Source organism: Apaloderma vittatum, unplaced genomic scaffold (assembly GCF_000703405.1).
Source record: "Apaloderma vittatum isolate BGI_N311 unplaced genomic scaffold, ASM70340v1 scaffold8127, whole genome shotgun sequence".
NCBI lineage: Eukaryota > Metazoa > Chordata > Aves > Trogoniformes > Trogonidae > Apaloderma > Apaloderma vittatum.
In genome coordinates, this window is record NW_009724475.1 from 15,234 (window position 1) to 32,394 (window position 17,161).

At 47.8% G+C, this 17,161-nt stretch overlaps 1 protein-coding gene across 1 annotated transcript in view; it reads right to left on the reverse strand.

Moving 5' to 3' along the window:
- LOC104276266 (voltage-dependent N-type calcium channel subunit alpha-1B-like) overlaps positions 1-17,161 on the reverse strand; it is a gene marked incomplete at both ends in the record, with an annotated part of 56,937 nt that overhangs the window by 15,229 nt on the left and 24,547 nt on the right. Inside the window, 2 exon segments of the mRNA XM_009872521.1 lie at positions 10,711-10,807; positions 15,426-15,553. Of these exon segments, the coding sequence (XP_009870823.1) occupies positions 10,711-10,807; positions 15,426-15,553 (225 nt within the window).

Below are 17,161 nucleotides of genomic sequence, written 5' to 3' on the forward strand. Positions count from 1 at the left end.
AGGAGCAACAGCACCCAACGGGACCTGGCACTGCTGAACGAGGAAGATGATGGTGGATTTGCATCCACCATCTGAGGATGTGGCTCCTAAAGTGACTGCACCTCTTCCAGTTGTGCAGGTGGCCTTGTAAGTGAGCGGGATGCCGGGTGGCAATGACAGCAGGAGACACACGAGTGCTTTGCACAGGGGGTGTGCAGTCCCTGGAGCAGTCCCGCGCTGGTGGGGTTTGTGCAGAGCCTGAGTGAGGCCAGAGAACAAGGGCTGGCGAGCCCTGCGGGACGGCCCAAGTGCTCTGGCGAAGTTGGGGACTGGCAATATCCTTTTTTATTGGCCACACTTGGGTTCTGTTTCTTACCTCCTTTCCCTGTGGGCATCCCAGGGACTCTGAAGGTCTTTGTTTCACAGAATCACAGAATTGTTGAGGCTGGAAAAGACCTCTGAGATCATCAAGTCCAGCCTATGACCCAACACCATCACATTGGCCAGCCCAAGGCAGTAAGTGCCACATCCAGCCTCTCCTTAAACCCCTCCAGGGACCTTAAACACCTCCAGGGACTCCAGACAATGAGCTACACAGCTCCACTTGTCAAGGGAAGAGGCTGGATTAATATGAGCAGGACTATAATTTCACCCCAGTTATGTTCTTTCAGTCCAAACATGGAATAATCCTGCAGGATCAGTATCTTCCAAGATCTTCAGGCCTGGTAACAACTCCCTTCTCCTCACCACCTCTGATACAGCAAAGTCATTACTCTTACAAGCAATGAAGTACCTGAGATTGCTTTGGAAGCCTGCGGCTCTCTGAACGCCTCTTGTATCAGAGCATGTAAATGCAGGGGTGGAGAAGCCCTTCCCAAGCCTTGCTGATAACCTTAGCAACGCATTTAAAGGATGGATTTCTTCTCCTTCAGCAACTTCATGATTTCTCAGCTTCTTGGATTTCATAAGGTGCTTAGAAATTTCCTTGGCTGAAGCCCTATCAGACAAGGCTCCGCGTTTCCGCTCTCCGAGGGTAAGTGTGACCCGAGGGAGTCACTAGGTGTTCATTTCTCTGTGCAGAGCCTCGCAGCAGCCCCTAAAACCAAGGGTTGGCTTGGCCTGGGCCCCTTGGAGGGAATTTCATCCATGTCTGAAAGCTACTTAGGCTGTTATTTTGATCCCTATCGCTGCACAGAAACCTGCTCCTTGTTTAACAACAGCTGAAGAAACTGAAGAGGTGCAGCTCAGTCGGTGTAATCCTCCCTCTTGCAGCAGCTCCGGGGTGCCCCACGCAGCCCCGCTCACCCTCCTCGCTGGCCTGGGGGTGTAGCACGGTAGAAGCATCACTGCTCAACGGGCAGGTTTTTGCTGGGGATGGGAAACCCGGCGTAGCCGAGAGCAGGGACCCACCTGCAGCGAAGGGCGAGAGGCAGAGCAGGGCTCTGCCAAGCCAAGACTGGTGAATGAAGGCTTGGTCTCCCTTTTCCATCACTGGGTCCGCCTCCCTGCTTGGGGAAATCTCCGTTGCAGAGTTTCCCAGAGGTATGGACTGAGCTGCCTTAGGTGTTTTGGTGCTCTGAGAGAGGACAGACTCCAGCCCTGGTACCTGCTGCCAGCCAAGAAGAAAACATCCCCTCGGGCAGGGGACATGTGCCAGTGCTGACGGAGGACACAGGGCACTGGTCCAGTGCAAATTGCCTGCTTCTGAAGTGAGCTGACATTCAGAGGAGCCGAGACCTCCTTATTTATCTTACTACACGTCTTCGGATCTTGTTGCATGCTGCAGGGATAAGAGACTGGTATAACAACCTACCCTGTCTCCTGAAGTCTGAGACAAACCATTGTAATCTCAAAGAGCTTTCTTAAAGCATGCCCAGAGGTTATCTTCCACGTCTGGCAAGCCTCAGAGATAGGGAAATCAAAGCCAAGGCTCTCCTCCTCTTTATAATCCAATAACAGTATCAAATGCTGGCAAAGCCACAACAAGTTTTTTTTGTTCGCTTGTGTCAAATCAAACAGGATTTTAATTCAGACGTCTGCCCTCAGCACACAAAAAGTTACAACCAAATTATTACATCCACGTGAGCCCACAGTTACCACTTCCAGAGTCCCAGTGAACCCCCGTGCAGGGGGAGCGAGAGGTAAGGGATGGAGAGAGAAAGAAGATGTATGGAAGGGAAGAACAAGCAGATGAGAAATAATTCCTTCCAGGAGAGCTCTAGCCTCACAAAATTTAGCGCCAAACACCGTTTTGGGGACTGAGGCATCCCAGGTATCCTCAATTAACTTTCTAGAACAAGTTCCCACCGGGAATGGGTGCGAAACACACTCCACATCACAGCTACACTCAGCAACGCTGTATGAAGGTCTTCCCTCCTAAATTTTGACCAGGGGCAAAGGATTTAGAGGGAGATTTTCCAAAGGAAAAGCCACACCAGATCTATCCTGACATCGGTGAAAATTGCTTTCCTGGGCAAAATATATCGCTCAGATGAATACGCCGTGGTTTTTGGAGAGCTCTTGCTGCACACAAAGGAGTTGGGAGAAAGGAGTCGACTCCTTTCCCCCGACCTTCCTCCCGCATCGTCTGGTGCATTTTCCTGCTGCCTGAAATGCAACTGAAAGGCTGAAACAGCAAACAAAAGGAAATCTTCATTTCCCCGCCCCAATATCCTAAAACAACCTCAGAGTAAAAACATTTCCTTCCAACATACACAGAGCAAGAAATCTAAATCCTGTCAAAGCCCCTTTCTAGTCTCCTCTAGATTTTAATTCTCTAGGATCCCTTTAAAAGAAACTGGAATCCAAGTGAAATTGGTGACACTTCTCAAAGTTAAATATTCTGATTGGCCCAAAATTGCTCTTTGGAAACTTAATCAAGAGCTTAAGATTTTCAGCCCTAACCAGGACAGAAAACTTTGATATTCTTCACAAAGCATAGGCAACAGCACGGTTAAAAAGAAAACCCTGAATTAGTGCAGCCTGTACATGGTTTAAAGTAAATTTAACATCTCCGCCCATTTTTGCTGTTTCTCCCGGTTGAAGTAGAACTCCAAGGCCACATCTTACCAGTTTCTCATGCTTTGGAACGTGATCAAAAACCCGATTGAAACCCCAAAATCTGATTTGGGTAATTTTCCATCTTTCTAGATCCCTGAAGGAAAAAAGAGGAGCCCGTTGATGCAGACAGCAAGGGAGCCAGCATTTTCCTGCACCTGTAATTGGCGTGCCCTGGGAATTGCCAGCCACAAACGAGGGGTGCTCAGGTGAATTGATACCTGGGAGAGCAGGAAAAAAAAAAAAGCAAAATATCCAGCAGAGTTTCCCTGCTCCCCACGCTGCTTTTTTTCCTCCCTTCACCTCCAGTTTCCTCCCGGAGCGCCAGAGGAGCCGGCAGCAGATGGAGTCCCCGCTCCGATTTCCCGGCTGCGCTCGGGGAACCCTCCTCCAACCCTCGGTTTTAATTAGGTGGTTTCAGAGGCATCCCCGGAGCCAGGGCGAGGGTGGCTTGTTAATATTTCTGCAGGAAAAGTCTCCAGCAGCAGAAGTCTCGGAGGTCTCCTAATTAACTCTGTGCAGATAACGAGGTAGTAACGGATTACAGCCGGGGTTAGGGAGGCAAAGCTTTTTGCCCCGGTTACTTGTGTGGTCAGGAGGGGTGCAGACAGCCCTCAGCTTCTAGTAGCGACTTAATTGCAAATAAACAAAGGCATCGCTAATGAGAAACCAAACCTTTGTGTCCAGCACAACCGACGGAATTTATGCCCTTTCAGCGTTTGGTTTCTGCAGATCTTCCGCTTAGAAACTTCTTGGACAGTGTCCGAATAGGCAGAGAACTTGTTAGAGAAACGGGGAGAAAAATCATCCCAGTGTCAAAAGCTGCATAAAAGGGCTCCTGCTGCCTCCCAGCCTGACCCAGAAAGTAAGCACTGAATAGAAATATCTGCACTGTAATTTTTATTTGTCCAAATGTTGCCAGGAAGAGGAGCATACTGAGCTACAAACACCAGGAAAACTAGCTGGCACCCTGATGGATTTGAATTATTAAGAGCACCCCATTAGCAGCTCCCACACAGCCTCTGGGACAAGAACTGCCCTGGGAATAATCCCCAAACGCGAATAAATTTGGGACAATGGAGCGTCGCTTGTGGGAAACGAGGCCGAGTTTGGTGAATAAATTATTTGCTATGAATAATTCACCCTAACCTAGTTCTAATTACTCCACTCCCATTTAACTCTTCCATCAGCTTCAGAGAGCCTGGTCACGGTCTTCCTCCCTCCCATGGCCGAGAAGCCAGGTCTGTGTCCCAAAACGTGGGCTCTGCCCCTGGCACACAACTGGACCTGCTCATGGCGCGCTCATCCTACCTTCAGCAGGTGCCGCTTTGCTCCTTGGCCAGGAAAAGCAACACCCAAAGCTAGCTCTATCAGAAGAGGTAGCAAGGCTGGGCAGGTAGCAAATGGACAACTCAAACTCTTGTTTAGCCTTCAGGGACCTAATCCAGATTTTAAAATCCACGTGGCAATGACAGGCAAAGGGAGTTGCAGCCTTGGTGTGGAGAAGGAGCCAACCTAGCTCCAAGATCACCTCCCATCACATATCCAGCTTTGGCCATGTCATGAAGTGCTAAAGGGAGGGCCAGAGGCTTCCTAATCCCAACAACAAATCACTCCTGAAATAGGGTGTGCAAAGCTGTGCTTGGCAGCATCAACAGAACCACAAAATAAAGCCAAGAGCCTCCTCCAGCTGCCAGCATGGTCCTGCAGACTCCACGCAGGGCTTCACCTGGAGCTAAGCTTGGACAGAGGTAGAGACATGCCTGGTGGCGATGCTGTCTTCTGCTGCCCCTGGAGAGGGAGGTGAAAATTCAACTCTGAAGAGCAGTGAAGAAAGGCTGGGTTATTGCTTCTCCTAGCACCACACCATTCCTAAGAATGAAGCCCTCAGGCTCTCCAAAAAAAACATCCTCTAACTCTGCTCTTGCGGATCTCTGCAAGGTATATTGATGGCAGGGTAGCATCCAAGCACCGTCATGGCTATTTCTCCTCCCATGTTCTCTAAAGATGCACACAGAGCTCTGTGGTGCGAAGGACAGACTGACTCTGGGTGCCTCAAAGCTGGCTGCAGCTCTGCCCTCATCACTCCTACCAAATCACATAGGAAACCCCAGGACACTTCAGCACAACTTCAGCCTGTCTAAGAAGCCTCCAAGTCTCAACCCATGACATTAAACTGAAAAAGCACCACTACCCTCACCTGAAAATGCACCAGCGATCAACTCTCAAGGCACCAGAGCAAAACCAGTGTGGTTTTCTTCCCTCTTTTCACCTGACCAGGTAGAAGATATTTTAAAATTCATCTCCTTCACCCTTTTCTCACCCCCACAGGGCAGGATAGAGCTCTCCCGGTACCCAAGCGGTGAGGCCAGAGGACCCGCACACATGCATCTCCGGGCAAGCAGCAAGCCACACGCATGGAACTGCAGAGGTTGGTCACGCCGACCAAGGAGAAGAGAGCTGAGAAAGGGGAACCAGAAAACAGCAGAAAGGAAGGACGGCGGCCAAGAAGGCTGCAAAGAGGGAAGAATCCAAACGAAACAGTGTGCACAGATACTGGCACAGCAACACAGACAAAGACGGGGAGAAAACACACAAAACGTTTGCAGAGAGGACCAGGAAAATATATATGGAAAGAAGAAGGGTGGGCATATGGGGCAAAAGAGCTTTTGCCAGACAGAACAGTAAGGGTGGGGTTTTTTTTTAAAAGAAAACATGTGGTTCAGGGGGAGAGAGCAAAAATAGTGCCGGGACAAAGCCCTGGCTGCTGTTGGCACTGCCTGAGCTGCGGCTGCAGGATGAGGGGCCCCTTGTCCAGCCCTGGGTGGAGATGTGCATGGCTGGGTGGGCTCCCCCATCCTCTCCAAGTCCCCCATCAACTGCGGGAGGACAGTAGGAGTGACACAAGCGGGGGCACCCGGAGGGTGCAGGGAAGGGGGATGCTGTGACCCACGCGCAGCCGTCACCTGGGGGAAGGTGCTCAGCATCCATCTGCCCCCGGGGCCGTACGGGCTGCTTTTCATACTGCAAGTGGACGCGGAGGAGGAGGAGAGGGAGGAAAGCCAGTGCTGCCTCCCCATAGGGTTTAGTTTTATCAGCAGCCATAGTTGGGAGTGGGGGGTCAGTCCAAGCTGTAGCCTTACACCGTGGGAAAAATTCAGATCTGGTCCTAAGTCCAAATTTCTGCATTTGGGGTAATGTGCAAAAAGAATCTGAGCCCCTCCAAGCACAGAGAAATCTGATGGTCAGTCTAGATTTGAGCTGTTTGACTTGAACCCATCTCTACTTGCGGTTCAGTCATGCACAGATGCCTTTTAGAGGTTTCTTAATAGAGGGGTAAAAATTAAAGACGTCTTAAAAAAAATCAAGAGTCTGTATCTTGAAAAGAAACTATTCATATGTACCTAAGTTCTGTGGGCCTGTTCTGTAAAGAAAGACCAACTAAATGAGGTACCAGCTAAGTCACAGGGAAAAGACAGGCTGGGGAAGGCACATCTGCAGTGCCTCTGCCTGGGGAAAGGCTGCTGCAGCGCTGAGCACAGTCACACAGATGCGCAGAGAAAATCAGCCAGAAGGCTTGTTCAAAATGCCTGTTTCAACTGAGAATCTTTCTACTCCCTTTTGTTTTCTTCCTTTTTTAACTGCACAAGATTTGGTTAACAAAAAAAAAAGAAAAAAAGAGGAGGGCTTTGTGCTTCTGGTACACGCGTGTGACCACAGAGCAGATCTGGCTGCCCAGCTGCAAAGAGCTCCTGCTGTTCAGCACAACAGGGCCCCATTTTAAACTAGTGGAAGCTCACAGGTGTTAGAAGGAAGCATTGACTACTTTTAAAACATTTGGTTTCTGTGTATAATCGGTGTCTCTGTACAGCTCTTTATCTGTCTACTCATCTATCTGAAATAGCCCAGACCTGGGAGCTTAGTTACGGTTTGGTGGGCAGGAATCGCTCGTGATAGAGATGCTCTTTCAAAGCAGCGACCACACTGGCCAGAAACAAACCAAAAGGAATTAAAAAAAATAAGTTATGCAACTAGCTGGTTTTAAGGTTATATCTAATTTGCTTTTTACACCCTAACACACTGAGGAAGGACTTTGTAGGAAGCTGAAGCCAAACCCTGTTGCTAAGTGCCCTACACAAAAGCAAGTCCAGGCTTGGATTTAGCTTGAGTCGCTTTGCAAAATCTTACTTTCAGTGAGAAAAGAAGAACTAATGGAGAGGCTGTTCTGATCTGGATCCATGGCACCAAGCACAGTGAGGGGCAATAATGAGGCTTGTTGGTGGCTGAAGTGACCTCAACAGCAAAAAAACTTCAAACCACCTTGTTGAGTTTGATGGATGCTCAGTTGCACCAACATTAGATGCTGATGACCAGCCTCTCCCCCTAAAACCGCAAGGCTCGATGTTAAAAGCTTCCAAGGAAGTGCCCCTGGAAATGCAAATTTCTGAGTGCCATAGAATCATTCATGTTGGAAAAGACCTTTAAGACCATTGAGTCTAACCACGTAAGGCTGATCAAATCCAGCCACGCAAGCTGCTGGGAGGGCAGTGGGGCTTTAACTGGTGGGGTCTGGGTCTGCTCCATCCTTTTGGCTCCGGATCTATTTGCTTTCCCACTGTGTTCATCCAGGCAGTGTCTGAAAGGCAGCAGCTCACAGCCCGATGACTGTGATGCATTTTTGTGGCTCAGTTAAAAAGTTTTTTTTTTTTCAGAATAAACAATAAGTTTGAGTGATTTCTTCATCTTCTCATCTTAAATGTTTTCTGTTAAAATAATTTCTTTCATGAGGGTATCTAAGGAGCCTTCTGGTGTTGCCTCTGTTTAATAGCTTGCTAACTCCTACAGTACTGCCTACTCTAATTACTCCTATCTAATTAAAAGGGGAAAAAACAACATACTACTGAAAGGCTAGTGAGAACGGATAGTCAAAGAGCTGTAGGAAGATAAATGGGGATCATATTGGTGGGGTAATTTGCTCATTAGCACCCTCCCTCCCCAAATTAGCCTAAATGGAAGCAGAATGAGAGAGGAGAGATAGAAACACTGATAGAGATAGCAGAGACATACTTAGAAAGACAAACTGATGTGCCAGAGTTTCAAAGACCAAAAAAAGGTTACAATTAAAAAAGAAAAAAGAAAAAAGCAGAAGATCTAAAGTCTGGTCTGCTTGGAAAGCAGAGAAAACACCAGAAAAGTCCAAGAGAACAACAGTAACGGCACAGAAAATCAGCACCCGCTTCAGCCACGGCACAAAAAGCTGGTGGGTTGGCAAAGAGTTTCTTGGGGGGGTTGGTCTACCTTATAGGCAACACGAGCAGGGCATTTCTTTCCAAGGCCTAGAGGTGGGGACATGTGTCTCAGCATCTCATACATGTCTGTGTAACTGATGCGCCCGCTTGCAGTCAAAGGGAAGGGAGGCAAAAGCGAGAGGGCATGGAAACCAAACCAGACCGGGCGGGTGGGAAAGAGAAATAAAAAGAAGAAGGGGATGGGGAGGGGGAAAGGCAACACAATGGAGCAAATGAAAAGGAGAGAGAAGGGAAAGCAGACAAGAGAACAGAGATCCGGTTAATCAGGTTTCTCAGGAAAACAAAAGCAAACTAAACGGGAGGGTAAATAGAAAGGTTTCTCCGCTCCCGTTGCTGCGTTCCAACGGCCAACGTCTCCTCCTCGCTGCAGGGACGTCCCATGGCCAGCACCGAGGGTCCCTGTGGGGAATGATTGATGGCTCCCCTCGGGGTTGGGGGGGCTGGGGTCAGGCTGGGGGGTGCTTCCCCTTCTTACACCCCCCGCTCCACAAACCAGTCAATCAGGAGGCTGTATTCACCATGCCAGGGAGAGCTGGTAGGCAGAGTTATGGGACAGGGAGAGAGAGGGCTTAGAGAAAAGATTCAGCTTTCCCTCAGTGAATGAAGAGTTTGGTTTTCAGGGGCTATGAGAAGAGAAAAAGCCGGTCCTGGTGTGTTTGCTCAGGGGATGGCTCTGGCTCCCATCCAAGGGCCAACCAGAGCCCAGCCCTCAATCTGCAGGAAGGTGGCAGAAATGGGACCTGTTTCTCTCCCACATTTTATGGGGCCCCTCTTTCATCAAGCCAATGTCAACCAATTGTTTTCACCACCAAGGGCAGCTGGCTCTCCCACGCGTTGGAGGGATCTGGGAACTGCAGAGATTTGCGAAAAGGACCTTAGACCAGCCCATTACTGATGACATCTACCTTCAGCACACATTAGTGATAAAGAAAATCCCGCTCTGGTAAGCAAGGTATGCAGAAACAATAAGGAATTCTCCTGCTTCACTTTTTTCTGACTATTGAAACTAGGAGTGTGACTACAACAATCTCATTTTGTTTTCACAGCGAGCTTTCCCTGCCCATTGTACTGTGCAAATCTGTGCTGCCTGTCTGAGGAGATGCAAGTATATCACAGCATCTTATTAATTAATGTTTAACCTGTGGAAAAGCAGGACAGTGTTATCATGTCCACCATACTAGGAGGGAAACCAAGACCTGAGTACCCAAATAAAATCCTTTTTTAAGCAGGACAGCTACAAAAGCAGCGCCCGCATGCCAGCCCACTGCCCTAATGTGGGTCCCAATTCCTATGTAAAGCATTGATGCAGGATGGGGGTGGAAAAGAGAACTTACCAAGCCAAAACCATCTATTCCTGTCCTTGGTAACTTGAAAATTTCACCCAGGTTTTACAACCCAGAGTTAATGTAAAGGCTGCTGAGAGACAGAAATTGTAATTACAGGCAATGGCTTCGCCCTGGTTTCTCTCTCCTGCCCCTGCCCTGGCTGGAGGCAGAGGCTCTCACCATGTCTTTGCTGCAACTCCTCATCCCCAATCAGGTGCAGAGAACACCCGGGCTGGAGTGAAAGAGAAAAGGCAGCTCCATGCTGGCTGCTTCCACCTCTCCTTCGCCTTTTGCTTTCCAGGCACTGACTGCGGTAAAAACTCTGCCGGTAACTGGGAACCCAGTGATGTCCAGTGTCATCCTGTGCCGATTTCTTGTCCAGATCTGTCCTTAACTGCCCACCTTGTCTCCCATGCTTCTCCTGCGCCACGAGGCAGGAGGTTTCACTGGGTGCCCATCATCGCTTACAATCTCAGAGACATAATCTCACTCCCAAGGCAACCTCTGGCTGCTGCACTGTGAAAACCTCATCCCTTCACCTCTCCCCGGCTGAGGTAACCACCTCACTCTGTCGACCAGGTAACCAGTGCCCAGATCAAATGGCTTTTCAGCTCAGGAAAGGGTTCGACCATTGGTCCTTCAACTGCAGGGGTGATGCCACGAAGCCCAAACACAATGGACATGCTACTCCCTAGAACTCTGGGGATGACATTTGTCTCCGGTATGTGTATCTAGAGAGAAAGTGCTCAGATGCTGTGCTGCTTTTTCCCCAACACTTCCCACCCAGACCCTGCAGGATGAGAGCTGGAGGGTTCACTGTCTCATAAAGCTGCCTTGTCTCCAGCCAGCTGGGGTGTGGGAGTAGACGGGGAAGAGATGCACCAAGGAAAAAGGAGGCAGTCAGTCAATCATTCCTTTTTTTTCAGGCAAGGGGTTAGTTACGTTACAGTTTCTTTTCTGTACTGTTTGCATTTGGGGAAAGGGTAAAAGGAAACAAAACCAGAACTGAAAATGCTGAGGGAGTCTCTGAAGTTCCAAACCTTGTATGCCACCCTATGAGGGCACTTCTTTCCTAAGCCCAGGGGTGGAGCAATTACACGTAACAAATTGTACATATCCTTATAATGAATCCGGCAACTGGAAAGAAAACACCAGATGTTACAACAGCAAAAACTGAGAGGAATCAGCTTTTCCCCAGGCAAACAGGTGAAGTTGGAAGGGCAAAACACGCTGAAAAGGAATGGTTAGTCTGACAGCAACCGGGCTTGCAACTGATCCGAGGCACTTTAACACAGAGAAAGAACAAGAGAGAACTTCCAACTGCTCAGCAAAATCTATACCCTTGGATATTCTTCTGCAAAACCCTCAGTGTCACGTGCAAGGCTTTCCAGCCTTTGCATTGGGTTACCTTTGTCACTAACGTTCCACTCCTCTGGGCCTGAGCATCTGCCCACAGACCACCCCTACCCGCTGTGCAGCCCAACAAAACCAGAGCCAGCAGCACACAAACAGCCTGGTTAATGGGTTAGTACTGGGATTCAAATGAGCTCATTGGAAAGAGCTTGCAAACCTTTACCTTCCACCGCTACCACCTACGTAACCCCAGCAGGGCTGCGCTCCACTTTACGGGCAATGAGCAATGTGCTGCGAGGGCAGAAAGTGGCCTCTCGAGAGGCATCTTGGCCATTAGCGCTGGGAAAATCCAGCCTTCATTACCAGGAGGTGAAATGAGATGCCTCGAGGTAGTTTTACGGTCAGTCTCGTTAAACTCCCAACAATATTTTCAGCTAATTTAACAGCAGGATTAGATTTCTTCAATCTTTTGTAAGTAACCAAATCATGTACCAAAAAGGGCTGCGCTGAACCTCAAAATGACCTCCAAGGAAAAATGAGATGATTTGGCTTCACTATGTTTATTTTGGTACATTATATAAAGAAGGCTGGAATATTTTGGAATATCTCCTTCAATATTACTGCTTTTTTGGATGTGAAAAATTAAGATCTATTCAAAACCTTCGCAATCAACTCAAAACTATTAATCCAGAAACAGATCAAATGGAACAGCGCAAGTCTTGGCTGCAGGCCTAATTGTGGTTATAAAAAGTATATTGCTTTAACTGAGTCAAGAACTTTCCCAAAATTTTAGAACAGTTTTGTAAAAATCAGCGTGTGGAAAATACATATGAGCAGTTCCCTGGGCTCTCCAAGAGTCCCTGGAAGGCTTGAAAACCAGTAAATGTGTTGCATTGGAAGGTCATGGCAGCAAATTATGAGAGACAGGGACTACTTCCCAGGTTATTTAAATCTATTTGAGCTTTGATTATTTACACCAGCAGCCCTTTACCTCAGATAGCTGAGAAAAAGCTCTTCGCTCAGGATCATGTGCACCTCCTCCTGACCAATGAAGCTCCTACCAGTAGCATCTCCCTTGGCTCTTGGGAGCAACTAATGGGAATGAGGTGGCAAGATCAATATTCCCAGTATCTCTAAGGGTTACGCACTGGGAAGGGGGCCATAAGAGAGAGAAAGCACTCACTTTACACACCTTGAGCAAACAGAAGCTCATAGACATCCCATTCTCTTTCTTGCCCAGTTCATCCTTAAATTCAGTGTTTTCATTCTTTTCCTCATTAACTCCCAGCCCAAACCTCTGTGTGTGCTCCATTTCTCTCTCTCTTTTTATTGTGAGCCCGAGGCTTCTACCACCCCTAAATCCAACAGTGTGCCCATACTTACCCCCGTGGAGTGCAACACCAGCTAGCTGCTTTTTTTAATTGCCTTTTGAACCGTTTTCCCCGGAGAAGTTTAGAGAAAGTTGGATTTTGTATCAAAAACAAAGGTGATATTGGAAGCAGGTATGTAAACGCGCACACACTAAGCCTGTGTTTTAAATGTTATCTGTATAACTCGTACTTTTGACCCACGCAGCATCTTTCAGGGAGAGTTTCAAGCTACGGCAAGTGGACAAACGTCGTAATTCCCTTTTCCGTGGGGCAATCAAAGAGACCCTGAGTGAGGAGATCAGGCAGTGACAGGTGGGAGTAGGAACCAGCTCACCTGCATCTAAGCAGAAGATAACCCTGCCTGGGAGGCTGCTTTCTCGCAAAATCTGCTGTGGTGATTATTTACCATTCCGCTACATCTACCTATACTGGGAGTTGAAATGCTGAAAGGAGGTGGCTGACGTGGAAAACAAAAATTGGGTCAACGTTTTCTCTTGATGGGTTTGACCAATTACTGGAAGAATAGCTGAATAAAAACCTGGGTGCTCGAAAGCCCTGTGTCTTCAGCTCAGAGGGGTGTGCTCCCGGGACCTGTACCTTAAATGACAAGTCACTAAACTCAGCCCATGGACAACTATTGTGAAATATCACATCCAGAACACCACTGAAGTTCTGACCAAATAAGCAAAAGATCTGTTCCGACCGGGAACAAATTCCAGATTACTTTTAAATTGTGGGAGTGCTGGTCCCACTTATGCAAACACGAGTGATTTCAGCAGAATTATTCACACACGGAAAACCCAGAATATGCACATGTTTCAGGACCAAGCCTCGAGCGTCACGTCTTGGCCATCCTTTGATTGGCGCTCCTGCCCGCGGTCACTCTGCCAACATCAACAGCTTTGCACCAGAGCAAAACGGGAACACGGGTGGAGAAAAACAGAATCAGGGTCTTAATATATGACATATTCTGTATTAAAAGTGAAAAGGTTTGGCCCCTGAGTGAGTCACAAAACCTCTGCGCTCAGAGCGAGCAAATCTTTCTGTAAACTTAATGCTTATGCCTCATATGGGTGGAAAGTTCCTGAACACATAAGCATTAAAAAACCACATTGATACTCATTTTTTCCTTTGCAGGTGTGCTACTCCTCCCACAGATGCTAATCAGAGCCAAGACTATTTCTTAAGGAGAGAAGGGGCACTCCCCAAGTTCTCGGTCTCATTGAGATTTTCTAGCAATAGGAGATAGGACTGGATTTGGAAAAGGGAAAAAAGCTATTTACTGCCTGCCAAATATCCACAAAGGACTTGTCGGTGCTACAGAGCACATGGTAATGAAAATCTGCTTGGAGATTACATGCTGCTAGTATGCGCACAGTATAGATGCAGGCTCGGAGCTAGTTAAAATCACACACAGTTCAGAGAAACACAGTCATTTTGGAAGAGGCTTACATTTAAAGTTAGCCTAAATCAATTTGACTGAGATTTCAAAGCAGTTTAATTGCATCCTAGCAGGGAGTTTGAGAAGCTGATTGTAGCAACACTTTCTGCATCTGTCTCCACTGAAGGGAAACAAAAAAGAATGGAAAGATTGGAGGCAGCTTCGTTACAAATAACGAGGAAATTCATTGCAGAGCAAATTGTGGGGAGGAAAATGGATACAAAATCAGCAGGGTTTTAAATAAAAAAAATGCCTCCCAACAGACAAATTCCTGAGCTGCAGAATATAAAGGAAATTACTGTGCCCTGTGTCTCAGAGCATCTAGAAATGAGAATAACACAGTCACCAGAACTGTTGAGCAGTAGCTGTCTCTGGGCAGTGCAGTAAAGCAACATATTGAAGTCTTGCACTGGTCAGAGCTGTTCCCTCATTAAAAAAATAAAAATCCTTAAAATGCTTCAGCAGCGGCTCTTGGGTCTGCCACAGCACAGTGCCCACCCTCTGCGGACAAGGTGCTTAAGCCGGGGGCTGCAGCTCTCCCTGCCAGAGTCTTTGAGCAAGAAAAACAAAGAGATAACCCCACAAACCCGAACACCTCATGCTCTGGCTCAGAGAAAACCATCTCCTCCCTTAACACATTCACATACCAGGAACACTTTATCAGAGGTTCACTGAGAACTGAAATGCTGCCAAAGTTAGGCTTCTTGCATTTTCTTCTCAGTATTTCGCACGTCTTAACATTTCAACTGCAAGCCCAAAAGCTAAAAGAGTATTTAAAAGAACAAAAATTCCCCTCTACAGTTTGCTGTCATTAGGAGGAGACTTCCGAGATCAAAACGTTAGTTTAAAAATCCCATCTTTTCAGCAAAGCATCCTCAGGTCGAGAAACATCCAGTCAGTCCCTGCTGCCCCAGGGGTGGGGGAAGGCAAGCGATGAAGTCTGAGCCTGTAGCCCTTGACTTGGATGCAAAGCACTGGGGAACATCATCTCTTCTCAGGGGAGAGATAACCCCTTGAAAACTTGTAAAATTTTAAATTTTTTTTGTGTAACCTCAGGTGTCTGCACAGGATTTGTGAAAGCATGAAGGTGGTTCACAATAGGAGAGAAATGCTGCAAAAATGAGGTACTGCAAGGCCTCTCAGGCTACCTAAAGAGCTGCCAAGACTATATTTTCATTTCCAAACTGGGATGCAGAAACCAAAGGCAATCAAAGCTCCTTTTGGAAATGCTAAACAGCTTTTTGACTTGGCCATTTAGCCAAAAATATTTGATTTACCCTATTAATTATTTGCCCTGTGTGTGTGAGGAGGAGAGAGGGATGGTTTTTTGTATTTTTATTTTTTTTGTTGGTTTATGTGTATCTTGTTTCTATTTGAAGGAAATGCCCTTGTAATGACATCAGATTTGTTCATCTCCAGCACCCAGTGAATTAAAGTTGGAGCATTTACCACCACTGTTACCTCAGGCTTTGGAGTCGATTCCTTCTGGAGCTGTACTTGCATTAAAACAGACCTTTTGTGTGCACAGGTGTGGTATTTCTATACATTGTGTATCCTTTTCTCCACATTTGAGTTATACCAGTGTACATACCAGGCAGCCGGGTCATATTCAGCCCAGACACGGACAAACTCATCCAAATGATGGGGCCCAAGGATGGAGGAGTCTCTTGTCAGGTATTCAAAATTGTCCATAATCACAGCCACAAACAGGTTCAACATCTGCAGAGACGAGGCAATAAGGCAGTTAGAGAGGGAAGGAGAAGGGCAAGAAAAGAAACTGGAAGGGGAGCAGGTATGATTCAGCTAGAATCATACAGCCAGAAGAAAAACCATTCTTCAGCCTGAATGTCCTGTTTTAGACTCGTAGCCATTCATACCGTCAAAGATGCCCAGAAGGATGAGGGGCAGGACACACAAAAGGCTCCTGTCCCCAGCAGCCACTAACACAAGCCTGGCAAACACATATAAAGATTCTCCCCTTATTAAAGCCAATGGAAGAGTCACAAGGCTTTCAGTGGGAAAAGATCAAACTGCAGCCGGCAGAATGAAGGAGCAGAAGGGCAGCAGGGAGTGGATTCTCCTGTGCTGAAAAACAGCCCAACTGCTTCAAGGCCCCTTTCTTCTGCCTCTTTCTTTTTGCTGCTGCTGTGAGAGCTGCTCCTCAGTCCCATGCTCAGCCAGGACTGCAGCCGAGCAGCCCTCGAGCTCTCGCGTGGGGATGAGCATAATTAACCTGAATACGGCCGTGCCCGGCTGGTCTGCCTGTCGTCAAACAAAATCAGGTGGTGGAGTTTGAAGGGGGTGCAGTTTTAAAGACTTCACGTTCCTGTGTGATCTGGAGGGAGGAGAGGGTCTTGCTGGGACACAGAATCCACCAGTACAGATGAGCACAGTCCAAACCAAACCACCACGTCACCATCAAATGCTACTCGAGGACTTCCCAGACCTGTAGTTCATCTGTTTTTCAGAACCCACCTCAACAGAAAGTGAGGAGCAGAACGCAGCCCCAGGTGCAACAATGTCCTACACCAGGGCTCCAGGCTGACTTACACCACTAAAGGGTCTTCTTCACACCAAGCACATGTCAGCCCCACTACTGCCTTGGCCACAGACAAGGTTTCTGCCTCTGCAGCAACCTGCTGGAGCTCACTCGTCAGCTCCAACATGGGGCGAAGGCAACCAAGGCAGTGTTTTGTGCCCCTGTTTGTGCCTCCATTGCCCCTGGATGCTCGCAGGGTGTCTGTGCAGCACAGCCTAGACAAGCCCTGGGATGTCGTCTGGGTTCTCCACATGGTCCTGGACAGGGATGTCCAACTCAGCTCCCCATAAGCTGCTCGAAGGCTGGAAGCACCATGGTCACATCAGCTCAGGTGCTGCAGGAACCCCCCCTGGGACACAGTACCCCCAGAGCACTGAAAGGCAGCAAAACTTTTGAGAGTTTGCCCTCAACCTCCAGTCCCTTTCCAATGTTTCCCACTGCAGCTATGGCTCAGTGCAGTTTCCCCTGGTTTTTAAAGTTCCCACATATATTTAAATCTCAGTTTACGTTTTTCACCAGTGTAAATTCCAGGAGGAAAATTACATCCACAAAGAGCCGGAAACAACGTTTAAAAACAAATATGTTATCCAACTCGCCTGCAACCTCTGGCGTAGCAACATCGCACAACCCATAAAGACCTGCCCTGCTGGCACGGCCGTGCCTCTGGAACGCTTTTAATGCCGATGAGGAACCACACGTTTCATTGCAAGGAAGTGCTGAGCTCATTTTAAGAAAGGAGGTACAGCCCTGTCCCATAGCAGTCCAGCTGCTTGGCTTTCCGGTGCCTA